General features: G+C 40.6%; 1 protein-coding gene across 1 annotated transcript in view; it reads left to right on the top strand.

The window, feature by feature from the left end:
* Positions 1-11,241, top strand: part of RET (ret proto-oncogene) — a 252,913-nt gene extending 241,672 nt beyond the window's left edge. The window contains exons 28-33 of the mRNA XM_066191532.1: positions 57-179; positions 1,835-1,905; positions 5,777-5,914; positions 7,819-7,918; positions 8,838-8,985; positions 10,878-11,241. Coding sequence (XP_066047629.1) covers positions 57-179; positions 1,835-1,905; positions 5,777-5,914; positions 7,819-7,918; positions 8,838-8,985; positions 10,878-11,035 — 738 coding nt within the window. The 3' untranslated portion in view covers positions 11,036-11,241. The remainder of the gene's footprint in view (positions 1-56; positions 180-1,834; positions 1,906-5,776; positions 5,915-7,818; positions 7,919-8,837; positions 8,986-10,877) is intronic.
* Positions 11,242-16,839: the final 5,598 nt, after the last annotated feature.

Genomic DNA, 16,839 nt, shown 5'->3' on the forward strand with positions numbered 1-16,839 from the left:
GAGTAGATGGTTCCTCCACAAGGAGCATAAACATTCCTGTTGTTTCCTTCCAAAAGCTGGTGCATCGGGATTTAGCAGCCAGGAATGTGTTGGTGGCAGAAGGGCGCAAAATGAAGATTTCTGATTTTGGCCTCTCCCGTGATGTATATGAAGAAGATTCCTATGTAAAGAGGAGCAAGGTACAGTGTGTATTAAAAGCAGTAGTGGAAATTATTGCCTGGTCAAGAAAATGAATTTATGCTGTGGGAGTTGAGCATGGATGAAAAAGAGAATGGCTATTTTTATTAACTTAAGATAATTATTTTAAGGAAATAAAAATGACAATGAAGCAAAATCATGAGCTTAACCAGTGGGATGGAAATACATACACATATATATGTATGTATGTAAAATATGTATCATCTTAAAGTAACTATTTCCTTTTTCATTCCTCATTTATCTAGTCCTCTCATTCCACTCCTTATTTATCCAGTTTCTCATCAAACTACATGCAAACACAAACAAAAAAACCCATCTTTTTTTTTCTCTCTTCCTACTTATAATTAAAAATATAAACTAAAATTACCAGAGTTGAAAAAGATACAGACAATTTATAGCAAGTTCCACACAACTTCCACAAGTCAGTCCTGGGCTAGACTGTGATGTTCAGGAACACAGCTTCCCACTGACTGTGTCAAATGAGCAGTGGTGGTTCAATTCCCTCTATGGCTTTATATGAAAGAGTGCCAACAGAATTTTTTTCTGTGTGAAAATTTTAAAATTTTATGAGAAGATTTCCATAAATACTGTGAATTTTTAGTTTAGCTTTCCCTGTTTTTAAAGGCCAGTTTGTGTGAATGCTGCATAAGTCAGAACGAGTTGTGAAGAAAAAAAAACTACTTCTAAAAGACATGATCTTATGTAAAAGGGCATTGCCATGTTCATTTAGCTATCTTCTGATGGATGTGGTTTTACATTGATTTATACCAGTTGCTCTGTATTTCAAGAGTAATGCATCTACATAAAGGTAGTTTTGCAGTTTAGTTTCATTTGGTGAGGCATGATGTACTGAGCAGATATTTGCTCTTTACTTCTGAGATGCTCATCAGTGTAGTATTATTCAGAGCCTAACAAGCATCTGTCTGCTTGGGTGGGGAGGCAGGGAAAAGAAGAATTTGAGAAGGAAGAAGAAGTTTCCAATCCTACTGAAATACTTTCTGCATAGATATATATGGATTTCATGAGAATGAGAAGTAAGGCATATGAATGCTGATCATACTGTGAAAGTTACGAAACATCTTGGAAATTTTGCAAACCTAGATTTTCATGAATATTTGGGGCGGAATTCTCAGATTTTCCCACTGAACTTCTGCCAGTGAAAAATAGCAACTTGTAGATTCCACTTAGAAACTGGGAACCAAATATGACTGTCCAGGTTCCGTTCTGAAACCAAAGGTATCTGTAACATCCAGGTGCTTCTATTTATGCATCATAAATGAGATAGCTCTTCCTCTTTAATCATCATTCCTCATCATTTTGGCATCTGCACATTTTCAAAATTCTTTGTTCAGAGAAGAGTTGAGTTTATCTGACTTAAACTGGTGACCACCTGCAAAAAGCCACACCAGGTTATGGCGCATAATTAGATTGCTGAAGTGTGTGAAAAGACGTGAACTAGTTCTTTTAAAAACTACAATTATTCTCCTCATTTTTTTTATTATGAAATGCCAAATCAGAAGTGCGTTGGCAAATGCTGTAGTATGGACAGAGGTGTTTTACCATCTTGAAAATAATACCTTGTTTTTTTCACTTGGAAACTTATTTTTCTAACCATTACTGCTTTTTTACCTCCTAGGGTCGAATCCCTGTGAAATGGATGGCCATAGAGTCCCTATTTGACCATATCTACACAACACAAAGTGATGTGTAAGTGTAAATTCTGAAATACTTTCTGGTTTGTGTGCTTGTTTATGGAGCTGGGGGAGGAAGCACAGCAAGGTATGTAGGAACCAAAGCCGTTACTCTTGCAAAGAAACATGGGAGAAGTCTGGGTGGCGCCATCAACTGGCAGTGGTACCTAAGATTTTTGCTGTTGAAGTAAATCTAAATAAAAGGTTATCAGAGGTAGTTATGTACATAATTCCTGTTGAAATTAGCAGGGGTTGGATGTGTTTATATGACATGATTGACTTTGAATATATAGACACGAGTTAGTAGAGTTTGCTGCAGATAATGGTCATACCTGAACTTCTCAGTTCTGTTCATCACTTGTCCGTAACACTGAGTGGCAGGTGAGGGATGGAGTGGAAGAAAGGAAGGGGAATTTAATGCCTGACCTCTATCCTGTTGAAATCAATGACAGAACTCCAGTCAGCTCAGTCAGTTTCAGTGCCAAGATACAAGCTTATTTCCATCATTAGGGAAACAGACCCTGAAGATGGATATGCTGGAATCTCCACCTGTGATGGAGAGGAGGCAAAGCAGCCACAGCTAAGCTATACCCATGTCTGATAAGCATGGTACAGGAATGTTTGTAGACATTTTTAATTCAGGATCAGACACTTACATTTCTTTCTCTCTGGGGTGAATGATGCTTGTGACTACTCACCAGGCAGACTCTAAAGCTAAAGATTATTTATTTAGGAGAAAAACCTCTAAAGGACTGTAAAAGCGCACTACTTAGGCCTGATTTTCTGCTAGGTAGCATCTTGTTACCTTCTAAGTTTGCCTTGAAAGAGAGCATCTGACTAAAGCAATGTTTTTGTTACGCTCAAATGGAGTAAAATACACATTTGGGTGGCATTGCACTTCGAGGGGCAAAACACTCTGATAATAGGAGGATTTCAAAATATGCACCTTTAGATATCTACTTCTAAAATTATTACTGTTCACTTTTTACTCTTCTCTCTGCAAATCACAGAAGTTTTAGTGAGATAAAATATTTTGCATGCCTTGGAAGTTCCTTACGAAATGAATTTCCTAAGTATTTTCCTTTACTTTGTTTCTGTTGGATTAAGAAAAGAAAAAAAAAATTAGGGTAATTCTTGAGAGAATGTCACTTTTGCCTAGGTCAGCTTACAGGTTTTTCTGGGTCCCTTTTTATCCTCCTCAGAGCACCCGTTGTGCTGACTTATTTCTCTAAAATTACTTTTCCCAAAGAAACACTAAAATTCTTTAAAAAACTTCTTCGCAAATTTTTGATTGCTTAATTTTCTGCAAAACAGTTTTGTCACTATGGTTTGGGCCCAGAACAGATTATGTTTTCATGTAACTGCCTCTTCTTTGTTTGCTGATTGATCATCTGGATCCAATAGCATTTCCTCCCATTTTGTTGTCCTGATGGGCTGCTATTAAGTAAGCCCAGGAGGGTGTTTCCTGTCCATGGGATCCAACACCATGCAGAGATTGACCAGCTGGCATCAAGCAAGCCAGCTCAGAGCCCTGGGCAGCACAATGTGGTGCTGTGTTACTTCCCTGCTTCCCAGGGTTGGATTGGGATCTCCATGTAGAGCTGTGCTTATTGCCCACCGTGCTGATCTTCCCTGGAGATGCCTCAGGAGCACGGCGTTGTGCCCTGCATGTCTGCTTCCATGCAGTGCCAGAAAGAGTCCAGGTGTCTGCTGTGCCTTTGTCTCACTGCTGGCTCACCTTTGCTGGGTCACTGTACATGAAATAATCCAGGAGTGCTGTATAGCAGCTCCTGATTTAGCAAGAGCAATTTCCTGCAGAGCAGAACCGAGACATGCACACACACAGAGTTGCAGAGCAAATCTTCTGCAGCACCAGGTTCCACAATGGCATTTCAGCAGCAGCAGACTGATCAATGAAGTACTCCTTTTGCAGCATTGATTGATATTTTTAGACCATTGCACCCACTGAAAATATTATGTTACGGATATTTTTTGGTGTTGGTAGCGATGCAGTTATATTTTAGGTGAACATATTACAACCATTCCAATATGGATTTTTTTCCTGATATTCTGTGTTTCTGTTTTCTGCTCTCTTCCTTCTCAAGCTGTTCTGTATAGTTAGTGGTTAGCAGAGCTTAAAACAGTACCACTTGCCAGCATTTACAAAAACCCCATTTTTGCTTTAGAGGTCGATGACATCAGTGGAAAGCTAACCTACTATCTTCCTCTTCACATACTTTTCTTTCCTGGCTTTTTGTAATCATGTTTGTATTCAGCAATAAACATAACACAGTGGGAAGTTCTTCATCTCTCATTTCTCCTCACATACTACTTAATTTGTATAACAGTCTGAAAGTACTGCAGCATTTTACAGCATTCTATTCTAATATGTTCACCTACTGAACATCTTCATCTGATCCCTTCTTCCATATTCTGTAAAATTCCTCTTAAGTAGAAGTGGATTTTAAAAATAAAACCTGCCATGCTCCCAAGTTTATTTGAATTAATCATGGACAGAATTGTAACCTGATGGCAGAGCATAATTGGCTTCAAAAAGGGTATGAGAAATATTAATAAAGTATATGAAAATGCTATAAATATTCATAAGCTTTCAAGAATGTGCAGAGTGATTAAAAATTAATTCAGTGAATGGCATTAGGGAGAAGAATGGCAGCATACCACTTGAGACCATGTGAGAGTCACTTTGAGTTCTCAGACAATTTGGGAAGTTTTATTGCTGTACCTTTGGGGTTACTGTTCTTTAAAGTGTGAGAAGTGCAGGTGGAAGGGAGTCAGACAGGAGGTGAGGTATTTGGCTAACATTTGAGATGGAATTTTCATAGGGAATTAGACACGGCTGTTTGGTTTGGCAGTAGATGTCTAACGCTTCCTAAAATTTTCTCAAAAATGGAGTTTACAGAGAAATTGCCCAAAGCTAGCATTTTTCATAAATTGTATGCAATTTTGCTTCCAGATGCATCCCATTGAGCAGCCCCAGTGTTGGCTGGTTTCCTTCCTTTTGAACATCCCGATTTTGTCAGTTGTCAGTTGAGCAGATTCAGAGTGATTTGTAGCTGCTTTGTGTCTCAAAAAGCCTTTCACTAAGAAAAGAAAAACATTTTTGCCTCTTTTCTCCTGTCTTGCTCTCCAGAAATGGACCAATTTATCTAAATATTTCTCACCCATCGTGCAAGGTCTTTTTGTTTGAGCTCAGCAGTAAAATGGGTTTAAAAATTCACTATTTCTTCTGTTCATTTCAGAAAATGGTTTCTTCTGTTCTGTGTCAAAGTTCATTTCAGGCATTTGGTATTTCCAAAGGAAATCCTTTCCTCTTCTTTCATCAACTCCAAAGAAAATTAAGTCCTGAATCACTGAAATGGCCCAACAGACCAGCTGATCTCAAAGGTGTTACTTATGATTGAAATAAACACATTGAGTTGTCTCATAGTTGACAGAGTAAACCAGTTCTGTGGTAACTCTGTAAATTTAATTTAGAGTTAATTCTGAATACAAGGGCTAATTAGGGAGGTTAGACTGCTGCAGGACCACTGTGCAGTAGAGGAACAAGTCTTGGGCTGGACCACCGGAGGAAGGACATCCTCCTTCTGCTGTCTAGAGAAGGTGGACTTTCCCCGGGTATAATTAGCTTTTGTCAATGGATAAAAGAGGGGTATCTGTTTTCTCTACTGTCTTGGTTGCTAACCTTTTCAATGAGCAGTATTTGGGAACAAGGGTGGCCCTACTTGCATCTGTGCAGCCCCTCTGGCTTGAGGTGTCTTGAATTTTGTTGGGTTCTGAAAATACTAGGAGGAGATTTGTTGTGTAAATGCCACACTAAGCTCCTGAATCCTACCACTCTATATAAAAGCTTATTTTGTCTTTTTCAGATGGTCATTTGGAGTTCTGCTATGGGAGATCGTTACTTTAGGAGGCAATCCTTACCCAGGTATTGCTCCTGAAAGACTCTTTAACCTCCTAAAAACAGGCTATAGGATGGAGAGACCGGAAAACTGCAGTGAAGAAATGTAAGTAACTCTTGATCTGATTAGATTCAGAAAACGTTAATAAATATACTTGAAAAAAAGGTTTAAATAAATGCCTCATAAATACTATTCTGTATTTCTTAGAGATATAGTTGTAATATGTTGTGCTTTAAAGAATGTCATGAAATTAGTGAACAGTAAAGTGAGGGGAAAAAACTGCCCACAGAATGCCTACAGCTATATCCAAACCATTTGTAGGGTATTGAATAACATGCTTGCCAAACAATTAAAAGAGTTTCTACATTCAAAACTTCTGAGGGTGGGGGAAGGAGGAAACTTCCATAAAACACAGTGGTAGCTGAAATAGTCAAGAAAATGTCATAGTACCTTTCTGCAAATGAAACAGATACTCCATGCACGGTCATTGTCTCTTAGTTGTCATGGCATTCCAGAGGAAAACTGATAGCTTGGCCCAGGAATCTACACCCTTGAAAATAAAAATTTTCTGTGATTTGATAAGCCCATGGCTTTGGAGACAGTTCATAATTTGTTGGCTGATTTATTAAAACACAGTCAATGTGAAATACCTTTTGTCTGTGATCTTCCATGGCACTTGGAGATGAGGCACGATTTTATGTTCAGCCTGCAAATTTGATCGTGGTTGCGGTTTTCTGAAAGTTCCCAAGCTTTGATCATTGTGACCACTCTTCTGACCGATTTTCAGTTGGAAGGATGCTTTGACCACATCTGGGCTGAGGAAAAAAAGGTTTAAATAAATAATAGTATAAATAATAATTTTTTTAACATACAGAGGAAAACATTAAGTATTTCCAAATTTAGGCAGTGTAGAAGTTTACAAGAATGATTGGCAAATGTTGTCTAAGAAATGTATAATACTCATTTTTACTTGTTTCATTTCAGTGAGGAATACTAATTTGCAAACATGTTATGTCATTGATAATTATTAGTTTAGGCAAACTGACCACATCTGAGTTTCTGGGATTGTTTTTTATTGAAACTAGATCATGATTTTCTGACTTCTTGCAGATTTTCTTCTGTTTTACTCAGAAATTCTTCTGACAGCTTGTGAAAGCCCACTTTAATGACCATTTTTCTCAAACTGCATTCTCGCCTACACCCAGTCAAGTACGAGAGGGATCATGGATGAAGGCATAAAATGCAGTGCTTTTCAGTAGCTTCCTATAGTTCTCATAGCCCACTGTTTCCACCACTAGAGCACTTTTGTGGACAGATCACTCAGTCCTGAGAACAGCTGAGCTAGAGAAATGACACGAATGGCACAGGTTGGAGAGTTACACTTCAGAACTTGCCAATGTCTGTCTGATAGTCACTCAACTGTAAAACTCTAATTCTGTTCCCTTTCCTTTCTATATTCTATGCTATAGAAGGCAGTTAAAGAGAGAATAAATATAGGTTTAATCAAAAGAACAATAATAGAAGTAATCAAAAGAACATTAGTTTCTGTGAATTGTCTTAGGCTAGGCTTTGCTTCGAAGAAAACTTCCCAGAAACTTAAGAATTTGAGCAAATGAAAACCAAAATTCCGCTTTTTGGTATAACAGCAGAGTTTTTCAGGTTGATATACAAATTTCTTCAGTGTCATATACAAAGTGAATTAGAAATCTGGCATGCTGCCCTACAGTTGAGGTGGTCCCTTGAGAAAGTGAAACCTACAAGTACAGTCCTTCAAGGACAGCCAAGTGCATCATCATTTAAACTCACGGAGGCTCTTGAAAATAAAAGCCCATTGTTGTGAGTGGCAGTTGTTAATTCCAGGGAACATTTAACAGAACTCACAGCAGAGATTGATGTACTTGTGGATGGCCTTTGTGCCACAGTTAAGTTCAGTACTGTAAATCATTAGAGCAGAAGCATGACCCATTTCTAACAGTTTGGGTTTTTTTTTTCCCTGTGACGGGTCCCAGGTACAACCTCATGTTGCGCTGTTGGAAGCAAGAACCTGATAAACGACCAACATTTACTGAGATCAGCAAGGAGCTAGAGAAGATGATGGTGAAGAGTAGGGTAAGTGTGGAAAGCATGGATTTTGAAAGTTTTTTTGGTCTTCTGAGTTTGAATGTACAGAAATAATTACCTATTAATTGTATTTTAAATCAAAGTAACTTATTTTTCACCAAATCTTATTTACATACCTAGTTCCTTCCACATGCATGCACCTTTTTGAAAGCAGTACTACCTCTTCTAATAGCTTTGGTGACTTCAGCCCAAAATGTGGATGGATTATCCTTAACCTGTCTGTTTTCTTTAAATAATAGTAATAATTTAGAAACTATTGTGAAAAGTTACTCCTAAATTCGACTTCTGAATAAATGATGTTAGAGAGAACTAGAAGAATGTAGTATTTCATGCATTTTAAATTAGTTGAAAATGCTTCACATTCTTTTTTTTTTTATCAAAGCAATTCAGCAACATAAATAAAAACCAATAAATTCTTATCAGTGACCTAAATATCTAGTTTTAGAACAGCAACCAAAGCTTTGTTTGGCAACATTTACATGGTTATTTTATGCATTGTTATGTAATAGCTTTTTAAAAATTATTATGAGATCTGATTACCTTGTTCTTTAAGCATGTGTATGTATCTCCATATATATATATATTTCAGGCATACACATGGATCAGAAGCTGAAGGTCAAGCAAAGCAGCTAGGACAGCTTTTCAATTTGTTGGGTGTTTTGCTGATGTGCAGAATTAAGCAGGGGAAGTATTCATATGTCTCTAGCAGGGGCAGCGTTCAGGCAAATCAGATGCTTCCAGAGCTGCTGTGGCTGCTGGAAAGCAGAGCCTCCTCAGGCGCCAGGAGGTTCTAGAGGAAGATAAGTGCAGTGGGTCTGTAGTTCCTTGCTGTAAAGAAAGCATGTGCACATTTATCCTTTTTACCCAAACAGCATTAACACAGCTTTTTTGTGCATTCATTTCTCAGGATTACTTAGACCTCGCAGCTTCCACGCCCTCCGATTCCCTACTGTACGATGATGGGCTCTCAGAAGAGGAGACACCCCTCGTGGACTGTAATAATGCTCCCCTCCCTCGAACCCTCCCTTCCACATGGATTGAAAACAAACTCTATGGTAGAATTTCACATGCATTTACTAGATTCTAGCAACACACAAAAAAAAGTTGATTTTTCTTCTGCACTGTTCTCAAACTCTGTAACCCCATTACAGTGTTTCTTGTCTGAATGAAGCCAATCAAAATTTGCTTGGAAGCTTCTTTTGGGTTTTTTTTTGTTTGTTTGTTTGTTTGTTTTTTTCTTTTGGTAAATGTCGAAGTTTGCATCAGGATCATCCTTTAGTCATTTTGCAGCTGTGTCTAAAATAAACATTTTAAAAGGATGTGAAAATAAGTAAAATGACTAGATATCATACAGTAAAAGCAAAAAAAAAAAAAAGATCAGGGAAGTATTCTCAGGGGAAATATAAAATGCTAATGAGTATCTAATTCAACTATCCTGTTGGGGGAAGCTACAACATTTAAAATATGTTAGATTCTGCACCTCTAATTTAAGCAATAGACTTTCTTTTTTGTCAGTACTGTTTTTTTGCCATAACTCAGTGATGGGACTCATCTGCACCATTTTTCATTTATTAAGAAGGATGTCTAAATTTCAGCTGCTATTAGTACATTTTGGATCTATAAGCTGAAATGTATTTAATGTATCATAGGATGAAAACAGATTATTATATACAGAAGGTAGAAATACTGTATATAAATATTATATACAGACTAAACTGACATGTAAAATCCTTTGAATACGTAATTAACAATGGGCATTTTGAAAATATCACCTGTTTTCACGTCCTTTGATTTGTTATGAACATGTTAGTACTAAACCTCGACTGAATGATGTAGCAAGTGTTTTTAAAAAGAACATATGCTTTCATATTGTGATGGTGAGATGGACAGTAAAAATGGTTCTTGCCAAAACTCCTATATTTTGTCTTCTGATTAAATATTCTACATGGTTTTAGACACTTACTAACATCACAGATACTTTTTTCATTCTTCAAGCAGTATGACTTTTGAAAAGTTGGATCGTTTAGTTTAAAAGTTGCCATTAATACATGGCTTTGGGTCTATTTTTGATCTATGCCTTAGCTATTATTTTCTTCTTTTGGTTTTCTCAACTCATGTTGATTTTGGGGCACTTAGTGGTCAGATTGTTAAAAGAATGAAGTAGCAGAAAAAAGTTGCCACAAGGTTGATGGCAGATGCTGAATGCTTAATAAGCAACAGAATCAGATTTCTGTTTTTGAAAATCTCAACCCTGCTATGGTTCTGTGCTTGCACAGCTGAATCAACATGGTGCTAAGCACTCTGCATCCATTTTGGTGAACATTTGTGCCTAAACACAGAAACAGTTACTGCACTCAATGCGAATAATTACAGGCCTGAAATGCAACTTTAAATGCTGAATCAAGACAGGAGTGCTCAGCACTTTGTTGGACCTTACTCAGTTGCACTCCTGGGATTTCCTGAAACTAAGCAGGGGATCCCTGCTGGGGGTGTGGAAGTGTCCCCAGAACCTCACTGAAGCCAAAGGAAAAGCGCCCATTTAAGTAAATCTCTATCACTGAAATGGACTTTGGATCCTGTCCCAAATAGGTTTATTAATTCTTGGAGCATTTCCTGTACAGCAAGAACTTTCTCTTGCAAAGCAATATATTGCTACATGATTGTTAAAATACAAAATTATGGAAACAATTCTTAGCTTTTTATTATGCACATGTGCATGCATGCACACAATTTTTTATTGAGTAAGCACTTTAATTTATCCAGGATTTTTGCCTGCATCTGAATTTCTGCTTCAGGGATTTCAAAACATCATTTATATGAATTGATTTGGGACAAAATCCAGTGGACTGGCTTAAAGTATTGAAGGGAGTTTTGCCAAGGGCCTTACTGTCTGCACATGAAGTTATGGTTCTTCAGTGCAGAAAAAATTATCTGTTTTCATTTTTAGGCATGTCATACCCGAACTGGCCTGAGGAGAGCCCCGTTCCACTCACAAGATTCGATGGCACTAACTCTGTGTTTTCAAGATATGCAAATGATAGTGTATATGCTAACTGGATGGTTTCACACTCAGCGGCAAAATTTATGGACAAGTTTGATAGCTAAAATTTTCTTTGTGAAAGGTAATGGACTCCTGAGGAAACCAAGGAGGCAAAGAGTGGGACGTCCATTGGCTTGTTCTTTGTACAGTCAACAACTAACTTTTAAATTGGCAATTCCCTTTATTGGTAGTTTTTAAAGTGTGTTATTTATGTTGAAGACTATAATTGGTTCTCTCCCCTTTCAGAAAACATATCAAGCTGGATAAGAGTTGTAGTTCTGGTACTTCTTTCTAAGTTGCCAGTTTGCATATGGTTCCATTTGGCAACTTCTTAGTGCAAATGTCTTTGAACTTCATCCTCTCTGTTTTTTAGACAAACCATCCTGTGTTACAGCATCCTGGGATGGTAAAATGTACTTGAACTGCTACTTTTATAGTGGCTGTTAGCATACAACCACTCGATCTAAGCAGGAAGCACAAACAATATATAGAAGGGAGGAGGGAAACAGGCTCCCAGATTACTGAGCTTGCTATCAAATGACAAGTGTTAGAATGATGTTGGCACTAACAAAGCCAATATCTTGGTTTGGAAGCAAACATTTAGTAACTCAATAGAGGACTTGAGATTCAACATTTGAAGTCTTGTAAAATGTATTGTCTTGTCTTAATAAGAAGAGAATTTGTTTTATTAGTCTTAACTTCTCTTACCTGTAGCACAATGGAGATAAATTTGATACAAGATAAGCTGTATAGACTGATGGCAATCAAGAGTGTTCATCTAACACATTTATTTTCCATCACCAACATATTAGTAATGTTAAAACATAGTCTTGTACAATCATAGTTTCTTTCATTAGTTAAAAATAGGCTATACAGGATTTTTAGACTGAATTCATAGAGTAGAATAGTAATATCATAGAATGGTTTGTGTTGGAAGGGAACTTGGAGGTCATGTAGTTCCAAATCCCTTCCCCCCTGCCCGCTCCTCCACTGTGGGCAGGGACATCTTCCAGTAAAACAGGTTGCTCAAATTCCCATCCAACCTGGACTTGAACACTGCCAGGGATGTGGCATCCACACCTGCTCTGGGCAACCTGTTCCAGTACCTCACCACCTTCACAGTGAAGAGTTTCTTCTTAATATCTAGCCTAAACTGCCTTCTTTCAGTTTAAAGCCTTTCCCCTTATCCTAACATTGCATGCCCCTGTAAAAACCTCCCTGTCCAGCTTTCCTGGAGGCTCCCTTTGGGTACTGAAAGGCTGCTCTAAGGTCTCCCCAGAGCCTTCTCTTCTCCAGGCTGAACAGCCCAACTCTCTCAGCCTGTCTTTATCGGTGAGGTGCTCAGCGGTCTGATGGTCTTTGTGACCTTTGTCTGAACTCGCTCTAACAGGTCCATGAACTCCTTATGCTGGGGACCCCAGAGCTGATGAGTCTTACAGGAATGGAGTGGACTGGGAGAAACCCCTCCTTGACCTGCTGCCCATGCTGCTTGTGATGTAGCCTGGGATACAGTTGGCTTGTTGGGCCCTAAAAACATTGCCTGGTCTTATTGAGCATCTCATCAGTCAACACCCCCAAGTCCTTTTCCCCAGGGCTGCTCTCAATCCATTCTCCAACCAGCCTGTCTTTGTGCTTGGGATTGCCCTGACCTAGGTGCAGGACCTTGTCTTGGCTTTGTTGAACTTCATGAGGTTCGTGTGGGCCCACCGCTTTGAAAAGCCTTTCAAAGTCCCTGTGGATGGCATCCCTTCTCTCCAGTGTGTCAGCTGCACCACAGAACTTGGTGTCATTGAAAAACTTGCTGAGGGTGCCCTTGATCCCAGTGTTGATGTCACCAACAAAGGTGTCAAACAGTGCCAGCCCCAGTACCACCCCCTGAGGAACAGCACTCATCACTGGTCTCCACTTGGACATTGAACTGTTGACAGCAACTCTGAGTGTGACCATCCAGCCAATTCCTTATCCACCACATGGTCCATCCATCAAATCCATGCCTCTTCAGTTTCAAGACAAGGATGTCAAGACAAGGATGACACTAAGGCAGTGTCAAATGCTCTGCACAAGTCCAGGTAGATGGTATCAATCACTCTTCTCTTATCCACCAGCACTGTCCTGTCATAGGAGGACATTTGTAGGGTTTGCCCTTAGTGATGCCATATGGGCTGACACCAGTCACCTTATTTTCCATATTTTGTCATGAGGTTCCATGGACTTGTGGACCCTCAGGTTCCTTAGCTGGTTTGGAACCTGATCTTCCCCTGTGGTGGGTGGTTCTTTATTCTCAGAGTCCCTGCCTTTGCCACCTCAGCAAAGGGGCTTGTCCAGACTTGGGCTTGAGTGGCTGAAGAATTTGCTGGTGAAGACCGAGGCAAAAATGTCGCCGAGTACCTCAGCCTTCTCCATGTCCCAGGTAACCAAGTGTCCCATCTCTTTCTGGAGAGGGTTCACATTTTCACCAATGTACCTGTAGAAGCCTTTTTTTGTTGCCCTTGATGTCTCTGGCCAGATAGAGTTCTATCAGGGCTTTGGCTTTCCTAACCTGATCCCTGGCTGCTTGGACAACTTCTCTGTCTTCCTCTCAGGCTATCTGTCCTTGCTTTCACCCTTTTTCTGTGGAGGAAGCATAGGCTTCCTTTTTGTGTTTGAATTTGTCCAGGAGCTCCTTGTTCATCCATGCAGGTCTCTTTCCTGATGTTTTTGCCTGACTTCCTCTTTGTTGTGTCGCTCCTGACCTTACCAAGAGGTGATCCTTGAATATTAACCAGCTTTCTTGGGTCACTCTTCCTTTCAGGGCTTTATCCCATGGTACTCTACCCAGAAGATCCCTGAAGAGGCCAAGGTGTGCCCTCCTGATGTCCAGGTTAGTGAGCTTGCTGTGTGCCTCCTTGCTGGCCTGAGGAGCTTGAAGTCCACCATTTCATGGTCACTGCAGCCAAGGCTGCCCTTGAGATTCACATTCCCCACCATTTCCTTGGTGGAAAGAACAAGGTCCAGCATGGCAACTCCCCTCATTTACTCCTCTATCACTTGGAGAAGCAAGTTATCCATGTATTTCAAGAATCTCCTGGACTGCTCATGCCCTGCTGTGTTATCCCTCCAATGGATTTTGGGGTAGTTGAAGTCCCCCATGAGGACCAGGACTTGTGAATATGAGGCAGCTCCTCTCTGTCTGTAGAGGGTCTCATTTGCTTGGGTCTCATCTCCTGTTTGGGTGGCCTTAGACCCTCACTATAATGTCACTTGTCCTTACCCTCCCTTTAATCCTGACCCATAAACTCCTCATCCAACCCCATTACAGCTCCAACCACTCCACGTGGTCATGGACATAGAGAGCAACACCCTTTCTCCTGTTCCCTGCCTGTTCTTCCTAAAGGGCCTGTATCCTTCCACTGCAACACTCCAATCGTAGCGGCCATCCTACCACATACCTGATGCCAGTAAGATCACAGCCCTGCACCTGTGCACAGTCTCCTACTGCTCTTGTTTATCCCCCATGCTACGTGCATTTGCATAAAGGCGTTGAAGTTGGGCCCTGATGGAGTAGACTTACTGGCAGGAAGGCTGGAATTCCCTTGCACAGCACTTTGGGTTCTCTCTTGCTGTTTTGCAATTGCCCTTCAGGCTCTGGGCATCCCTTGCTGGTGCTGGCATCAAACAAGTAGGAGTGGAATACGCTGAGGATTCCCTCTCTCAGCAACTTCAATTTAACGGCTTCTTCGCCAGCTTGGCAAGCCTGTGACCAGAGATGGTCTGCCCATTCCCTGGCAGATGGGCCCCCATCAGACTCCCATCAGCCCAGGTTTTCAATGTGAGTTCCCAGGAGCAGCCAGACCCCTGGCTGTGGCACTAGACCCCTAACCATATGCTGATTTCCCAGACTCACCTGGCCCTTTCAAAGCCCTTCCCTTTGACAGGGAGGACTGATGAAAAAGCTGCCATCACTTGAGTCCCTCACCACCACTCCCAGGATCTGTGATGTCCTTGGTCCTCCTCAGACCACTCCTGGTGGCGTCCCTGGTGCACACGTGAAACAACGGCAGCAGATAATGGTCAGGAGACTGTACGAGGCTTGGCACGAGGCTGTGGGTGACATCCCTGCTGCAGCTCTCTGGTAATCAGTCAGGTTGATGAGTGAGTCCCTCTGTGCCTGTCAGAGGAGAGTCCCCTGCTGCTCTCACCTGTCACCTTGGCTAGTTGTGCTGGTTGTTACACAGGAAGCAGATGGGGCTGCCTTACTCAGCTCCAGCCTCACTCCTGATGTGATGGGTCCTCCCTCTCCAGCCTGCAGAGTGCTGAAGTAGTTCTGCAGGGGCGTCTCAGGCTTCAGGGAAGTCTCTTCCTCCCACAGGTCCTTGTCATTTCAAGTGTCCATTCTTCTGCCTTACTGACACCCCTCCTCCCTTCTGTGTGTGCATGATGGGGGAGTTTTTTGCCACTTCGGCTGTGGGTTTACTGCAGGCTCTCCTTGGAACCAGCCATCCAACTCCTTCACAGCCTGAAGTTATGTAGCCTTCTCACCTCCTCCTGCAGCTCTGCCACAGGACATCCTCTGCCTCAGCACACCTTTTGCAAATACTCAAGTACAGAGATTTTGTTTGCAGTCTTGTTAAGTGGGTTGGAGACCTCCTCTCGGCTCCAAATTGCTTATACTGCCATAACATAATTCCAAATAAACCTATTACCTTGAAAGTAGCAAATAAAAAAAACAGTTGCACAGCTAAATTGGTCTAAAACTCTGCTGTTGAAACTACAAAGGAAAGTATCACTGGAATTTGTTAAGGTGAAATATAAAAATGTTGTCCTTACAAAAGTGACTTGATCCTTGGGAGAACAGTCAGAGTGTGAGTCATGTTCTATGTGGAAGAGTAAATGATCAGCACTACTTTTGTCTTTATTTGTAATCTACCATGGTTAAGGGTAACCTTTCATTTGCTACAAATGTTGGGATGTAAATCCTGAGTGGCTCGTTGTTAGCGTTGTGATGGTTATTCTAAATAATCCAATTCTACCAAAGCTTGCTCCTGTCACTTACAGTCCAATTTTGATGTTTCAGATCTGTTTTCAGATGTTGTTTTGTGTATCAACTTTATGTTTCCATTAAAGTCTGTGATTTCAGAAACATGGTCTTGAGTCAGACTGCCAAAACCTGAGCACAGATTTTCAGTTTGCAAGAAGTGGGATATGAAGTGGTGTGTTGGAATTGTAGGAGCTTCTCTGTTGGATTGCATACTTGATCCTGGTTTCAGACAAGCAGCAGGCACAGGAGCTTTTCCTTTGCACAGACATTTGCCATGTTGAGTAAAGCTTATGCACAGCAAACACACAGCTCTGTATGCAGGAGGGGCTCTGCTGTGATACCGTGGGCATCTTCACTGGCATGACACACCTGTCGGAGTGCATACTTGGAAAACAAAGGGCACTGAAAATTAAACCCTTTATACGGGCTGGTTTTACTATTGGGAGATCTGTGAAAAAGAAGAGAAAAACCACACTTGTGGTAACTCTGTGCTTTGTCTAATTGTTTTCTGATGTTTATGTCTTTAAATGGGAATTCCTCACTCGCCGTGAGCAACCAAGGCATCAAGATTTTTGGTTTTGTTTGGGGTTTTTTTCTTCCTTAAATGAGGAATGTAACTTTATCCAGTATCTTCAGCAACAGTATGCAGCTGAGAGATGGGAAACACCCAGTTCCTAATCCCCCTGTGCCAACATTGCTGTATGGTAGGTGAGTGGGACAGTAAGTGATGCTGAAATAACCAGTGGGTGCAGGGAGTAGTGTGTACTTTAGACTTTCAGCATAGGTCAGTGTTGTTTCAACCATTAATTTGTGTGAAAATTTTACTAATAGTTAGTGCTACCTATCCTACTG

The sequence above is a fragment of the Chamaea fasciata genome, unplaced genomic scaffold (assembly GCF_029207755.1).
Source record: "Chamaea fasciata isolate MVZ Bird 193981 ecotype frontalis unplaced genomic scaffold, bChaFas1.0.hap1 SCAF_9, whole genome shotgun sequence".
Lineage (NCBI taxonomy): Eukaryota > Metazoa > Chordata > Aves > Passeriformes > Sylviidae > Chamaea > Chamaea fasciata.